This window comes from Colletotrichum higginsianum, chromosome 4 (genome assembly GCF_001672515.1).
Source record: "Colletotrichum higginsianum IMI 349063 chromosome 4, whole genome shotgun sequence".
Classification (NCBI taxonomy): Eukaryota; Fungi; Ascomycota; class Sordariomycetes; order Glomerellales; family Glomerellaceae; genus Colletotrichum; species Colletotrichum higginsianum.
In genome coordinates this window covers 3107959-3123160 of record NC_030957.1, presented here as the reverse complement: position 1 = coordinate 3123160, position 15202 = coordinate 3107959, and the positions used below count along the sequence as shown (strand labels likewise).

At 49.8% G+C, this 15202-nt stretch overlaps 8 protein-coding genes across 8 annotated transcripts; 4 read left to right on the top strand and 4 right to left on the bottom strand.

The window, feature by feature from the left end:
- Positions 1-550: 550 nt before the first annotated feature.
- Positions 551-1579, top strand: CH63R_06243 (NmrA-like family protein; the record flags this gene model as incomplete). The annotated part of the gene is made up of 2 exons (XM_018301218.1): positions 551-598; positions 656-1579. The coding sequence occupies 2 exons, from the start codon at positions 551-553 to the stop codon at positions 1577-1579; spliced, it is 972 nt and encodes a 323-aa protein (XP_018159068.1).
- A 360-nt stretch (positions 1580-1939) lies between these two features.
- On the bottom strand, positions 1940-3826 carry CH63R_06242 (Multicopper oxidase; the record flags this gene model as incomplete). The annotated part of the gene is made up of 1 exon (XM_018301217.1): positions 1940-3826. The coding sequence occupies one exon, from the start codon at positions 3824-3826 to the stop codon at positions 1940-1942; it is 1887 nt and encodes a 628-aa protein (XP_018159067.1).
- A 396-nt stretch (positions 3827-4222) lies between these two features.
- Positions 4223-5514, top strand: CH63R_06241 (MFP1 protein; the record flags this gene model as incomplete). Its single annotated transcript, XM_018301216.1, has 2 exons — positions 4223-5135; positions 5195-5514. The coding sequence occupies 2 exons, from the start codon at positions 4223-4225 to the stop codon at positions 5512-5514; spliced, it is 1233 nt and encodes a 410-aa protein (XP_018159066.1).
- A 1261-nt stretch (positions 5515-6775) lies between these two features.
- Positions 6776-8445, top strand: CH63R_06240 (MFS transporter; the record flags this gene model as incomplete). Its single annotated transcript, XM_018301215.1, has 4 exons — positions 6776-7116; positions 7178-7743; positions 7800-8238; positions 8295-8445. The coding sequence occupies 4 exons, from the start codon at positions 6776-6778 to the stop codon at positions 8443-8445; spliced, it is 1497 nt and encodes a 498-aa protein (XP_018159065.1).
- Positions 8446-9016: 571 nt separating this feature from the next.
- On the bottom strand, positions 9017-10238 carry CH63R_06239 (GA4 desaturase family protein; the record flags this gene model as incomplete). The annotated part of the gene is made up of 2 exons (XM_018301214.1): positions 9017-9620; positions 9703-10238. The coding sequence occupies 2 exons, from the start codon at positions 10236-10238 to the stop codon at positions 9017-9019; spliced, it is 1140 nt and encodes a 379-aa protein (XP_018159064.1).
- Positions 10239-10987: 749 nt separating this feature from the next.
- CH63R_06238 (Conidial pigment polyketide synthase alb1) lies at positions 10988-11581 on the bottom strand (the record flags this gene model as incomplete). The annotated part of the gene is made up of 3 exons (XM_018301213.1): positions 10988-11057; positions 11164-11363; positions 11420-11581. The coding sequence occupies 3 exons, from the start codon at positions 11579-11581 to the stop codon at positions 10988-10990; spliced, it is 432 nt and encodes a 143-aa protein (XP_018159063.1).
- Positions 11582-12201: 620 nt separating this feature from the next.
- Positions 12202-13076, top strand: CH63R_06237 (Short-chain dehydrogenase; the record flags this gene model as incomplete). The annotated part of the gene is made up of 2 exons (XM_018301212.1): positions 12202-12484; positions 12553-13076. The coding sequence occupies 2 exons, from the start codon at positions 12202-12204 to the stop codon at positions 13074-13076; spliced, it is 807 nt and encodes a 268-aa protein (XP_018159062.1).
- A 571-nt stretch (positions 13077-13647) lies between these two features.
- On the bottom strand, positions 13648-14650 carry CH63R_06236 (GA4 desaturase; the record flags this gene model as incomplete). The annotated part of the gene is made up of 2 exons (XM_018301211.1): positions 13648-14290; positions 14349-14650. 2 exons carry the CDS (start codon positions 14648-14650, stop codon positions 13648-13650), a joined length of 945 nt encoding a protein of 314 aa, XP_018159061.1.
- Positions 14651-15202: the final 552 nt, after the last annotated feature.

Below are 15202 nucleotides of genomic sequence, written 5' to 3'. Positions count from 1 at the left end.
CCTTGTCCCATGTGTTGGCATTGCTGCCACTCAGAGGAGACATCCAAACATCGACGTTGAAAGATGACAGCCCTGGTAAGCCAAGTAAAATCTGTCGAATACCTGCACTTAACATACTTGCTAACTTTCAAAGGATCTGATGTAATTGCAAGACTCTGAGGAAGGTTGTAGATGATGACAGGAAACTGCGCAGTGCATCATGATCGTGAGGGAAGCTGAGAATTTCATAGTAACCATCCGCCATGTGGTTATTACTGACTCAGCTTTGCTGTTCTCGCCGACTTGCCGAACTTTGCCTTTGTTTCCCGTCAATCTTGTTTTCGCTTTCCGGGACCACGGGGAATGGAACTACAGTGACCCGTCATGTCCCCGGCCACGTCGCCGTTCCCCGGCGCAGGCCCAAGCTCCTCTGTCGCAACACCGCCATCCTTCATAAATCATGAGGATATAGCAAGCTTCAGAGTAAGCCAAGACGCAAAAATCTCACTTCGAAGCACCGCATCTGCCAATTATCGTCTTCTCTTTTCTTGAAGGTATTGATATCAAGACAATGCCTGGCCGCACTAATTCCACCATCCGCAAAGTCGCACTAGCAGGAGTCAGTCAGACTTATCTTTCCCAGCTCAGTTTTGCCGTCTAGCTAACAGCAACTTAGAAAGGCTACGTTGGCGAGAAGATCTACGATGAACTGGTCAACGCCGGGTATGATGTTACTGTTTTATCACGCCTCAACCCGAAAAACGAGGACAACGTCCGCATCGTTGACTACGGGTCTACAGAAAGCCTCACCGAGGCCCTCCGCGGACAAGACGCCGTCATCTCTACCGTCAACCTCGCGGGATGGCCGCACCAGTACAAATTGATTGACGCAGCTGTTAACTCGGGCTCGGTCAAACACTTCATACCTAGTGACTTCACTTCTCTGTCGACCAATCCAGCTGTTTCTCAGTACCCCTACTACAAAGATGCCGTGGCTATCCAGGAGTACCTCAAGGACAAGGCAGACCAAAGCGGTATGAAGTGGACCGTTGTCGCCACTGGTCCGCTTCTAGGCTGCATCTTGAACGGAAACTACATGTATAACTACCAAGAGCAGACTGCACTGCAGGTCAGCAATGTCTCACACAGGGTCAGTATGACCCGGGGTTCTACGCTGGCTAAAGCCATCTCGGGCATATTTGCCAGGTCCAAGGACATGCAGAGTGGCCCAATATTCATCCAAGACTATACTACTTCGCAGAAAGAAATGCTCGAAGTCGCTGAGAGGCTTTCTGGCAAGAAGTGGTCAGTTCAGCATGTCGATGGCGAAGAGAAACTCCAGAACGGCCTCGATATGTTCAAGAAAGCGGCGGCCGATGAGACCACGCCCCCAATTTTTGCCACGTTCCTTGTCATCCATAATACTATTTTTGGCGGGCATTACAACACTTCTTGGGACGGGATGGGAAACAAATACCTTGAGCTGCCTTTCATGTCCAAGGGTGAGTTTGAGGACCTGATTGCGACAAGAGTCCGGAATGAGCCCATCGATGGTGGTCTGCCTTGGAATTCAGCCCCGAAGCCTCGAAACACGTCTTAGGAGGGCCGCGATTTGCCTTATGATATAAGACACGTAGTAAATCTAGACTTCTATCTCTTCTGTGTCTTTAATAAAACTTTACCCTTCTTCCAGCATTGTATGGGAACGCAATCGCCATCGTGCAACGACAGTTCCGCACGTGAGCAGCAATTACTCCAAAAACCTTTACAGGATACGGTCGTAAACTCTTAGTTGCAGGGTTCAATTTCTACCTTCCCCTATCCTCAGTAATGTCACCGATTTGTCCAAACAATCTGTGGAGTTATGCAAACCAAATTGCAAACAAAGAATATCGACAGTCTGGACAACCGGGTAACCAAGAAAGAACCATGAAAATTCAAGAAGCACCTCCGTTTTCATCTACTTGACGTCCAAAGAAGGCGGCTGAAAACCGTTCCACTCTCGATAGTTCGTCGGGACTTTGGGAAACTCGTCGACCCCATCCAACATGACAACGCTCATCCCGCCGGCGTGGTGAGTCTGGACATGACAATGCAAAAGCCAAGCGCCCGGGCTCTCCACCTTGTAGCGAACCACAGTCCAAACAGCGGGCGCGTCGCCGGCAATGTCAGGCGTCGTGAAGGTGTCCTGGTAGGATGGGTTTTTGAAGTTGAAGGCGCCCGACGGTAGTTCACGTTCGGCCTGTTCGACCGTATCCCAGGTGAACTTCCCAATACCGGAGCCGAGAAAGTAGACTTTGTTGCCGTGCTTGTGCACAGGATGGCTCTGCGCAAAGGGCCCTTCAGTCTCCAGGATAATGTCGATCCACTCTCCGACCTGGGTCCGAAGGACAAGCTCGCTCTGTGGAACTTCGTCTGGGCGTCTGAATAGTACAGGAGGATTCTGTTCTTCTGCTGTCATGTTGTAAACTTCATGACCTGACAAGCTCCACTCATAAGCTCTATAAGGGCGACCTGGCTTCCTCAAATGCAGCTTGAATGTGCGATTTGGGCGACGAGCCGGCTTTTGTGTAGGGCACGGGCGGCCATCCTCAGGCTTGAATGAGCGAATATCTTTGATGAGGGGTTGACCAGCGTAGTTGATCTTTGCTTTGGAGTGTGTCGACACTTGTGGCGCTTCATCATACACCAACTCTGCAAACCCTCCCAGGATCTGATTGAGAAGGTCATTCGCCATCCGTATTGTGTACCGGGCTGGCTCCTGGTCAAGTTTGACCAGTACCGACACCCGATTACCGTTTCCGACGTAGACGCGGTCCGCGACAACAGGCCTGATGTATTGCCCGTCAACGGCGTAAACATGCAAATCATGGTTATCGATAGCCACCTGCAACGGATAGATACCGCCTACGTTCATGAACGTGAGGGCTGCCCAGCCAGCGATGCTGTCAACCTTGACGGTGAAGTTGCCTTGGGCGTTCCTCCCGCCGACGCATTCCCGAATAGATTCGGCCGGCAGCCTGCCCACATGCACATTATAATCTCCTTGAAGTGCTTGAATGGGAGGTACGCAACCTTTTGCCGTCATATGGTCCTCTCCAAGATCTTGCAACATCTTGAGAATGATAGGATTCGTCATGCTGTCCAGAGACTCTGGGTCCAGACAGTACTGAGAACCGACTCCATTGATGATGATGCCGTCGGTGCAGGCAAGATCGAAATTGGCAATTTCCTCAATGTGGTAGAAATCCTTGAATTTGTATTGGCTCCAGTCGGCGAGGAGAAGCGGCTGCAAGCGCGATTCCGCGTTGCGCATGGCCTGTAGAACTTTCGGGTCGTTGCTGATGAGATGGAAAGGTCTATCGATCTCTGATGGTGCATCGACAATCACTGCACCGTAGAGCCCGTCCATGAGCTGGCCCTTGGAGTGGGCGTGGTAGAAAAAGGTTCCTGATTGCTCTGCCGTCCACTGATACAGGTAAGACGCGCCAGGATGGATTTGGCCCTGTGTAAGCCCTGGTACGCCATCGCTCCATGGCGTTTTCCGTTGGTCAACGCCATGAAAGTGAATTGTTGTATCCTCCCGTAGATAGTTGCGGACAATCAAATTGACCTTGTCTCCCTGTTTGAGGCGTAAAGTAGGTCCGGTGAAGTTGTTATTGGCCAGAATGGCGTCTCGTAGCCCAGCACCGAGTGCATCTACTCGGCCTGCTGTAAGATTGAGCTCGAAGTACATAGATCGCTGTACAGAGTGCTGGGTATTGGACGTCACGGCTTCCAACGACATGGGGGACCAGCTGAATAAGGGCCATGGCAAAACATGGGTCAGAAAGTGAACAGCGTGCATTATGATGTTATTCGTAATCGGTGTAGATCACAGGACTTGAAACCAAATGGTTCTAATAGTCTTCATATCATAGGACAGCTAAGCAGCAAGCTGAGAAATGGCTAGAATGTGACAGTATCTAAGGGAGTGAGTGCAGCTTGGTCAATTCAGCCCGCAGGCTAGCAAATAGTGTTTGAGACGCAGAGACTCGCCGGATGACTTCCGCGAAAAGCATAAACCGGAGATCAAAAGGCTGGGCTGCCAACGGGGAATAAAGCCCGGCCAGTGCTAAGTCGGCATAACCTTGAGAACCCCCCCCGAGTGCACTTAGACAACTTCCCCGTCAGCAGACAGCAGACGCAAGCCGGAATTCCTTCCTTGTTTCCTACTCCCTTTCCTCTCCCCTCACTTCCAACGATGCGTTTTTCACTCATTGCCCCGGCCACAGTGCTTCTGGGCCACACTTCGGCCACACCGCTAGGCCAAACGCTGACGAACCATGGGTCGCTTTCGATGCTTCATGGTCTTTTGGAGGACCTCGACTTACTGGAGCGGTTCGAAACAGCTAAGAAGTCGACTTTCTTGGCAATGACAGATGACGCGCTCCTTGGTCTCGCCAATTGGGGCTTGAACATGAGCTCCATCGACCCAATGCTTGCCCGGGGCATTTTGGAATACCATTTCCTTGAGGGAGTCTACACTTCTTCTGACCCTTCACTGAGAACCGGTATTCAACTTGTTCATTCGGTCTTGCGTCCGCCAATCTTGAACAATGTTACAGATGGTCCGGCTGTCAAACTTTCCGTCATCAAGGACTCTTTTTACGTAGAGTCAGGCATCCAGAAGGTTATGCACATCAACGAGTCGGATATAAGCCATGACAACGGTGTTCTGCATACACTCAACAGCAACCTCGTCCTCCCACACAACATCTCAGAGACCACCAAATTGGGCAACCTCCATGAGTTTTGGAACATCATTGAGCGGTCCCACACCGGAGAAGAACTGGAGGCCATGAAAGACGTGACCCTCTTTCTGCCGAATGACAGAGCAGTGAGGCGGTGGCGTTTTCTACTGGACTCCCTAAGTATCGAGCAATTGGCAATGTTTGTTGCGAATCACGCCATTCCGAACCAGGTCCTTTATCACAGTGCTTTTGCCACAGATGAGAGTGAGTACCAAACTCTCAGTGGCTTGAATGTCACCATCAGGCACGACTCCAGAGGCGATGTCTTCGTCAACGAGGCGAAGATTCTTAGGCAAGACGTTCTCATTTTTGGAGGCGTCGCACACATACTGGATGATGTCCTGATTTCTTCGGGATACAACCGTAAGTATGTGGTGTTTGAGTGTTGTGGTTTAGTGATCGGTTCTAACGACGTCTTACAGTTTTAAAGTGTCACTCAACGGCCAATGGAACTTGGCCATTTATGGCTTCGCGATGGCCTCGTGTATCTTCTTGGCACGTTATTGCACACGACGTTGTCGCTGCCGCAATTATCATCTCTCTTGCCGTTCTCGCCATTTTCAAGGTTGTAAAACGCGAGACAGAAGACGCGGTCAAATCTACAGCTTCGGTCCACGGCGGGCTGGGAGAAACACTTGGGGAAATATCACCAGTAAAAAATGGCATGGTGCAAAGTTCTAGGTGTTCCAATCTCGACTACGATTGGTCTGAGCATAGTTCTCTGGTGACAGATCTGGGATGAACATCTACTTACGCCACACTCGTAGCAGTACTACTTGATCTCAAGAAACCTTTCCATTAGCTCAGTTGAATTCCATCAAGTCCTGCATTCACCGTAATCTGGCAAGTCATGTCTGGATAATGCTCATTTAGAGTCAATCGTACTACATCAGGGTCGACCTTACATTTGCTTTTTTTTTTCGCACTTTGAGGAGGACGTCACAAGTGTAAACCATGTCAAACAATCCAATCTTATCACGGACTTTCTCCCCATCGATAGTGTGCGAAGCTCTTCATGCTCATTTTCTGTTTCTACTCAGACTGTTTTCCAACCATCAATGAAATTTATCAGAAGACTGTACCAGCTTCGGGAACCCTCAAGATACATCCCCCCGATCTTTAAACGGGTCTTGTTTCGCGTGACGTAGTTACTCCGGATTGGTGACGGCGAACAGATTGATGCTCAATGTATACCTTCCCTACTACTCTACAAGAGGGGTTCCTGGAGAACGGTAGATTTTGAATAGGCTCAAGGTTCATGTCATGGTGTTTCGAAGCTAGCTTTGGCCGTGGTGCTGGTGCATCGGGGAACAGTTGCCGAGTCCGTTACAACTCGGGAAGCTCCAACACACAACCACTCGATCGCCCGGCATTCATTCACACCCTAAGAATGAATTCAATGAGAAACTCGAATCGATTTTTTTCGAAGGTGAAAAAGGTGAACGATGCTTCTGAGCAGGCTCAACTGTGGATACGAGTCTTCGAGACTTGCTAGAAGTCGAACTGTCCGATTTAAGAAACTGCGACATGGTCCGAGTACAAATGCAAAGCGAAACCTTTGAACTCGGTGGACAACAGAGAGGTGCGTACCTAAAAGCATGAATTACTTGTTTGCAAGGCATATCGTTCGTTTTCCGGGTGGGGGGATGCGGATAGTTCTATTACGCCTCGTGTATTGCCGTTGTCCACCGTCCCACTTCTATGAAAGTCCCATGCTTTCGAATAGTAACGAGATTGGGTTTCATGTTTTGTGCCTGGAATGTTTCCATATAAACCCCGGTCCTTGCGTTCAAAAGAGAGGCCACAGTCAACAACTTGGGGGCCTTTGCACTGTCGAAGATATCGTAGAGTCGGTGAATTGAAGAATTATTGTTCCTGTCAGTCGTCCATGGTTTCTTGGGTGTCTATTAACAAAACTTGCTGACTTCATTGTGTAGTTTGATCGTCATAGACCTGCCACTTCCCTCACCCTCTCACTCTGCCAGACTCGAAGTCAGATCACCATGGCACCAACACCACACGCAACCTCTACAGAGGCTCCGTCTTCCGAGGATGTATTATCAGTGGACGAACAGGTCTTTGTCAAGATCCAAGGAGGAGACTTCATCGTCGACTGGCTTAGTCCAGAAGACAAGGGCCATCCCCAGAACCTTCCCAGGCCACGAAAATGGCTCATTACACTAGTATTGGCGCTCTATGTGCTGTCCACGACATTCTCATCATCAGTCTTCAGCGCGGCTGCTGGCGTGACGGCTGCAGAGTACAACACCACCGTACAAACCATGGTCTTTGGCGGCACGTCGCTGTTTATGCTTGGTTTTGCAGTTGGCCCCATCATCTTCGGGTACGAACCCCTCCCGCACCCCAACAACGACGAATATGCCATGCTAACAGGCCGCTTCCAGGCCCTTGTCTGAGCGTTATGGCAGGAAGCGCCCACTGATGACTGGCTATGTAACGTTTGCTATTCTTCAGCTACCGGCAGCGAATGCTCAAAGCCTCTTCACGATCTTTGTCTTCCGCTTTCTACAAGGCCTTTTTGGCGCCGCGCCTTCCGCCATCCTGAGCGGCACCTTGGCCGACATTTGGACCCCAAAGCAGAGAGGGTTCGCCATGCCTTGCACGGGGACGTTCCTAATGATTGGGCCTGTGCTTGGTCCGATGATAGGCTCCATCATTGTCAAGAGCACGTTGGGCTGGCGCTGGATCTTCAATATCACTGCCATCTTCACTCTCAGTGTGGCTGTGGTCACCTACCCGGTTTTGACAGAAACGTACTCCCCGGTTCTGTTGGAAAGGCGAGCGAAGCGCATGCGCCATATGACGCGTAACTGGGCACTGCGAGCCAAGTCGGAAGAGCAAGAGAGCAGTCCCAATGACATTGTGGAGAAATTCCTCTCCCGTCCTGCCAAAATGCTCTTTCTTGAGCCCATCCTTTTGTTGATGTCCACTTACATCTCTGTGGTCTTCGGTGCGTCATCTATCCCGAGAAAGCTACTGCCAAACTTCTGACTGATTGTGTTCCAGGTCTGATGTACGTCTTCTTCCTCGCTTACCCAATGTCTTTTGAGCGTGAGCGCCATTGGGATGCCACTTCGGCTGGCCTTCCGCTGCTGTCCATCTTGTTTGGGACCATCCTTGGCGGCGCCCTCATCATCGCAACGGTCAACACCAAGCTCTCCCCCGACCCCAAGGCTGGACGTCCTCAGGAGAACAGATTGCTGCTCATGATGATGGGAACGATTTGTCTGCCGGTAGGCATGTTTTGGTTTGCGGCAACTAGCTCGCCATCCACAGGGCCCTGGCCACAAATCATTGCCGGAGTGCCTATTGGCGTCGGTATTATCTTGATCAACATGCAGGGAATGAACTACATTGTCGACTGCTACGGAGTCAACTCAAACTCGGCAATCGCGGCGAACACGTTTATGCGATCTCTGTTCGCGTCCGGCTTTCCGGTTTTCGCGTAAGTATCTTCCCGGAATCCTGACTTGTCTTGCTGTCTTGCTGACTACTACATAGCACATCCATGTATACTGCCATTGGCGTGGCTCGTGCTACTTCACTACTGGCACTGTTTGGAGTAGTTCTGGCCCCCATCCCTTTCCTTTTCTACCAATACGGGGACAAAATTCGTGCTCGCAGCAAGTGGTCCCCTTCGTACGGACGGTAAAGCAGAACACTCCGTCGGTATGAGTAGTGATCTGGAACTAGACAATCCGCCACCAAACATCTTTGGGGATGCAAAATAACTAGTAGCCCGATTTCAGAGATGGCTGTTATATCAGATTGGATCGTTGCTGTATTTGAGGAGCACTCAATTCAAATTGAAAAGCAAAATCATACCAATGTCTATCAATGAGTCCTTCGTATCTGCATATCGACATATACCTTGCACGTCACCAGTCAATTTCACCGTTTCCTAATTGTTAATTCCAGTGCAAACTTGTTAAAGATAGAATAGCAATACGGCCCCTGTCCAATCCATTTTATCGGCCTGATGTGACTTTCTGCTCCCCAACTTGGCCGAATGGTTGAGCCCTCCAGTCCCACTTCCTCTTAGGTGATATCACTGTCTATTACTTTGGTTCCTGCATGCGAAATGACTCAAGCATTCGGAGAGGGTCCTCTCCAGTCCTGGCTTGGAGACTGATCAGAAGTCGAAAATGCATTCCCCTAGCTTGACTAGGCCAAGTCCTGCAATCGACCAAATTATATCCTTGAAACCCGGCATCTGTCAAATTCTACTCGCAGCTCTGGTCCTCCCAGAAAAGGAAGAACCTCGTCTCAATGCTTCGTCTGGCAGGACCAATATCATCAGGGGTCGGGAAAGCGCTGTGCGGAGTTCGCCTGGCCCGGCCATCCTTCTTCGAGTCAAAGATTTTGATGAGAATTACATCATCTCTCGTCATGCCACCCCGGAACCACCACCTGTGCTGTTCGGGGGTCTCGGGAGGCGCAACCTGCCACATGCGATTCTCAGTCGGCTTATGTGGCCACCTGAAAGGCACGCAATGCATGGTGTCGTGGAGTTCGTCGTCGCGAACTGTCCTGGCATCGCACAAAGCGAGGGGCTCGCGGTGAACTTCGTCCATTGGTCTCCAAAGGTTGACGATGGCCCAGCGATGCTTGCCGTCGTGCTTCGAGCCCTCCCCAGGAGGGAGGTCGTCGTACAGACGACGCTTGGCTCCAAGATCAGATTGATCAATGTGGACGAAACGAGCAGAGAGAAGACCGCCATCGGTCATGGCCATGTCTGGTTTGTCTTTGTCTTCGTCCGGGTCGACACTTTCCCACTGTCGCTGGCGGATGATGTGGGAGATGACTCGGACATCACTGGCACCAGTACTGTCGTGTTATCAGTAAAAAGTGGCCGAAGGCTTTTCTCTAAACTACATGAACGTGACTAAATTTCAAGCAACTCACTTACATCTTCCTCATGAACTCTTCACACTCAGCGTTATAAATCTTGTTAAGGTTCTCATCGATGGGGCTCCATGGAAAATCCTTGTACGACGTCGGGAAATGCTCGAACTGGAAGCCAGTCTTGTCAAGGGTAAATTCCGACTCCTTGCCCCGAGCATTGTAAATCTTGACGGGCCGGGGATCGTACTTCCGGCGCATCTGAGCGAAAGTGCCGCCCCAGATCATCTCGTCGCCACCTTTGGTAGGGCAGAGGCGGTAATTGAGAGTGACATCATAAAAAGGCTTGTTCAGGTTGTAAACGCCAGCTAGCTTGGCGCGCTCCTCACTGTCTTCCGTGGCAAGCTCAGTTGCGGTGTACTCGATCTTGTCGCCGGAAACCTTTAGTTTTCTCTTCACCTGAGTGTCAAGGAAAGCAAGCTCATTTTTGGTGGCGTACTTCAGCTCAAGAGTAGGCATGGTGGCGGTTGATTGTGAGAGGGAATGTCCTGACTGTAAAAGTGCATTGATTCGAGTTTGAACGACTCGACTATTAATATTCATAGACCTGGGGCGATTGATGTCTCAATTTCGATTACTTTCCGTGATTGCGGTATTCTTGTCAACAGGGAGCAGGCGCCGATGAGTCTCCCTACTGCGGCGATTGAGTCCCCGGTCGGTGTGCACGGAGACCGGCATTGGATGAGTGATGTTGCCGGTCGACACACGGCTTCCCGACAGAGCCGTGACTCATTATCGATGACGGCGTATAACCTTATGTAGCAGGGGACAGGTAGGGATCGCAAAGTAGAGTAGCACGATTGGCCCGTCATAGGGCCTCTGGTGGTTCTTTACTTCGATCTTGCAAGTGATAGGTCCTTTTGTGGGCCTTTCAATTTTCAAAGTAGGGCCTCAAATGTGCCTGATCGCCACTGCTTGAAGGATCAAAAATCAATGTGAACAGAAACTCGTCAACATTTTTGTATCTTTGCATGATTGCAGATAAGTATGGCATGTTATTAATTTCTCAAATACTGCAGCAGGTTCAATTTGTCCAGATCAGTCACCGCCGACAGTGAACTCTACATCATGCAATAGTCTCGGCAACCAGTCTAGAGAACAACTCTTCTATTGCTGTAGAGCTACATTTTGTCTTCAAGAAGCCATGAGTCTGTAGATGATGCCTTGAGGAATATTCACATCTATTCAAAGTTTGCAGATACCTCTGAATTACAACCCCACGCCTTAAGAACACTTGCCGAGGTTTGTTGCAGAATTGAGTGACAGGAACGCAAAATCAATGGCACCAGCAATCATTCACAGTCCCATACACTCGGAAGCAAGGATTCTTTTTCAACCCCATTGGTCTTCGTCTCCCAATCACTAGAAACTGTAGTGTTCTGCCCATCCTACAACACAACTGTTGCCAGACATGTTGATCAGCAGTTTCGAACGCAATATTTGATTGGAAATGCCTTAATCAGCTTACCGACTACGATTCATGTCCGCGAAATTGAAATGATCAGGGATGAATTTGTCCAAGAAGTCGGGATCTTTGCGCATTTTCTCAATGCATCCGATGTCCGGCACAATGATGGAGATGACGGTATCATAGTCTAGCAACATCTCGCTCGGTGCATCGGGGAATAAGCTCTTGAAGTCCGCTTTGGCGGGGGTGTCGTTATGTGTCTACACACATTCCAACTGAGTGAATGACATTGCGGGCATACTTACGAATTACGTACAACGGTGTAACACACAGCTCCATACTTCTCAAGGAGTGGCTTGATAATCGGCGTGTTGACGTTCTCGATGTGATTGTGATGGCTCTGTTCATCCATGTCTGGTTTCCTACAGACGTAAATGCTGTAAGCAAAGGTACGCTTTGACTGCTTAGGGGAGCCCATTCTTATTGTGACGTTGACGTTTGGTTGCTGAGAAGGGGAAAAAAATATATCCAGAGAAATGCCCGTTGGCGGCTACTCTCATATGGGTATTCATCCTTCTTGGACAAAAGCAATGTTTCTCACAACATTTTTTTACTTGAGTAAGTTCAAATTTCTTGCCGAGAACATGGTTGCAGGGTTGGAAATGTAACAACTGTGGATACTGCGATAGTTCACCATTTCCCGGCCCGATCCCCGCGGGCGGGAAACACAGCCATACCCCTGAGCTTTTGACGACTGATCCGTGACCCTGTCGTTGATTTCAGCTTTTTCAACGCTACAGTCTCGATATTGCGTAAGATTTGAGGTACAGGTTGGTGATCGGAACCTAACACAAAAGTGTGGTATTGCCGGCTTGAAATCGCGATCGAGAGAGCTCAAATGGATAACTTTGCCTATTTAGTTCCATGCATAATAACAGCAGTGATCTCCGGAAAGGATTTTGACATAGCAGACGACAAGTCCTAGATTTCAAGTTTTTCCGACAATTGCTTTTTGTAGCTGGTGGTTTTGCTCTCTCTGTCTATTTCCCTCCTGGATATCCAGCAAACTATTTCACCCCGCCTACACAACAACTCAACATGTCTGACTGCAAGATCGTTCTTATCACTGGCGCCAATAAGGGCCTTGGTTACCAAGCAGTCAGAGCCCTCCTCGGATCCAAGCAAAGATACCACGTCTTCCTCGGCTCCCGTGACTTTGCCAAGGGGAAGGCTGCCGCTGAGACGGTGGCGGCTGAAATCAAGTCGCAGAGCGTTGTCGAGCCACTGCAGCTTGATGTTGAGAGCGATACTTCCATCAAAAATGCATTCGAGACTGTCAAGAGCAAGGTTGACAGACTTGATGCGCTCGTAAACAACGCCGGTACGTTCCCCATATCGCACTCGAAAACAGGAGACCACTCTGGTTGCTAACTCCCTCACTCTTGCTAGGCGTCATGCTCGATCAGCAAATTGAACGCGGCAACATGACTGTCCGCGAGGCCTACAACAAATCCTGGGATATCAACGTCACTGGACCTCATGTCATTACAGACACTTTCTTGCCGCTCCTGTTGAAGTCGTCCGACCCTAGGCTGATTTTCAACACCAGTGGCGTTTCCTCGTTGGCCAACGCGGCTGACTCTTCTCACTTCACCTACAGGGTGCCGCCTGCTGGGACGCCGAAGCCCGTGGGCACAATTTCTTACAGAGCTGCCAAAGTTGGCCTTAACATGGTTATGCTCGAGTGGGTGCGCATGTTAAAGAACGACGGCGTCAAGGTCTGGTGTGTGGCCCCAGGTTTCTTCGCCACTGATATCGGCGAGGGGGACCCTGAATCCATGAAGAAGATGGGTGCTGGCGATCCGTCTGCTGGTGGCCAGGCGCTTGTTAACGTGCTGGAGGGAGAAAGAGACGCCGATGTGGGAAAGGTAGTGAACATGGCGGTTTACGGTACGCCTGTGCAGCCTTGGTGAGAAGGATGTAAATGAGAATTGGGACTAGAACCAACCTTATCAGCCAAACATGTAACCCGAATACTAGATACAACGCCTCCATATGTACTATTTCATATTTTGATTATCGGTCTTGCATGCATGCATCCGGGAATACCTTGGCAGAAAAGAATCCACACTCACTTTCGCCTGAGTGGAGCATTTCTCTTGATTCAACACTGTCTGCTTGCCTGCGTCAGGAGCAGCACGTATCAGTCTGAGTAAGATGGTCACAGCCTTTTTTGATCACTGGATCCGAACGCTCTGCAACATTAGAAATACACAATATACACAAGCACGGCGTTTACTATATTTAAGACGCGTAAAGAGTGAAAACTACAGAATTTCACGTTGGGTTCCATGATATCATAAACGTGGGAAACATCCTAATCAAGGTCTGAAAGAGATATGATGTATGTGCTTCGTCAATGACGAAGTATCTTTTCTTGTGATTGGCGGCCATTCTGTAGATTCGGATCCGTTTCATGAATGCACACCAACGTGAACTTTATGCGTATCGCTATTTACAACACTATGATACTGAAGTCTCTTCCTACTCCAAGTCCTGGTCTTCCCAGAATACGAGGCATCTAATCTCAATGCTCTCTCGGGGCGGGCCATTATCCTTTGGAGTTTGGATTGCTGTGTGCGGCACCCGCCTAGCTCTTCCGTCCAACTTGGTGTCGAAAATCTTGATCAACAATGCCTCGTCAGGAGTCATATTGCTGGCGTAAAACCACTCGTGATGAGGACTTGCGACCATGTGCCACTGCTCGTTATCCTTGTTCGTAGTATTGGGCGGCTTGCCGAGAATGATTCGCGTCGTGACTGGGCGGAGATCCGATTCTTCAACGCTGCGCGCGTCACACACTGCCAATGGTTCACGCTGGACAAGCTTGAGAGGATGCCAGACGTTGATTATCCCCCAACGGTTCTTGGTCTTGGCGCGAAGCCTTTCCGCATCTGGTAGCCGATCAAGTACCGCTTCTGCACCCTTGTACGATTGATCTATCTTGCGTGAGCACATCATTGCTGTTGTGGCCTCGTTACACGTACCGACATGGATAAACATGGCGGGAGGCTGCATGTTCAGCATTTGGGAATCTGGGAGATCATCGGAGATGTTGAGAATCTTCTCATAGGGATCGCGACGGACGACGTGAGGCGTAAAAGGGTGGACATATGTCGCTCCCGAGCTAAGACGTTTGTCAGGACACACTCACCTCCCTCAGCACTGAATTTGACAAGACTTACTGTCGCATCAGGAGCTCTTGGACGTCCTTCCGAAGCTGTTCGGGGAGAAAGAATCGGTAATCTCCCTCCCACTGCCTTTCCCGGATAGTACTTTTCACGACCTTGAAGCCTTGGGTATCGAGACTGAACTCCTCGTCGCACGTCCGCATGTCTGTGACCCGCACAAGCTGCCGGTCATACTTGGTCCGCTGAAAGCCTACCGTGGCGATCATTTGAACGGGAAACGGTTCACCCATCGGCGGCGGCAAGTGATAATTGACATAAGCATGAACGGACTCTGGCTTTTGACTGGAGTAAGGCATGTTGACTACATCAAACCTGATGTGTGGACGTCACAAAATAGAAGTTCGCTAGCCTCGGAGCAGGTGGGCTAGTGACATGTCATGTCTTGCATTAAATGAACCTTCGGGTCCTTGCAGTCGGGGAAACAGAAATAAACAACAAGATGCTCACCGAGTAGAATCTCCCAAAGCACTCCCAAAGCACATCCAAGACTTGGACAAGACTCAGGATTGATAAACGAGTCGCACGCCGATAAAGAGATATCGTTCCTTTGACTTCTCGGCAAACACAAGTTGAGTAGAGTCATGTCACGGAAGCTAGTCAAGGTTCGAGAAAACAAACATGGGCGGGGTCTCGAACTCTCAAACTTAAAGTTTTGATGTGCCGCATTCAAATCCCCCATTGGTTGATTTCAGTTTGATTTTCCTGATGAGGCAATGAAGTCCCAATCATCGCTGGTCAGGGAACGCTGTACGGTCATTAATCGCCGGCGAGCCAGTCGCCGGCCACTCACCACAGTTTTGGGTTCATAATAACAAGGTTAGTTCGTCCTGTTTTCCGGGTAAATAGAG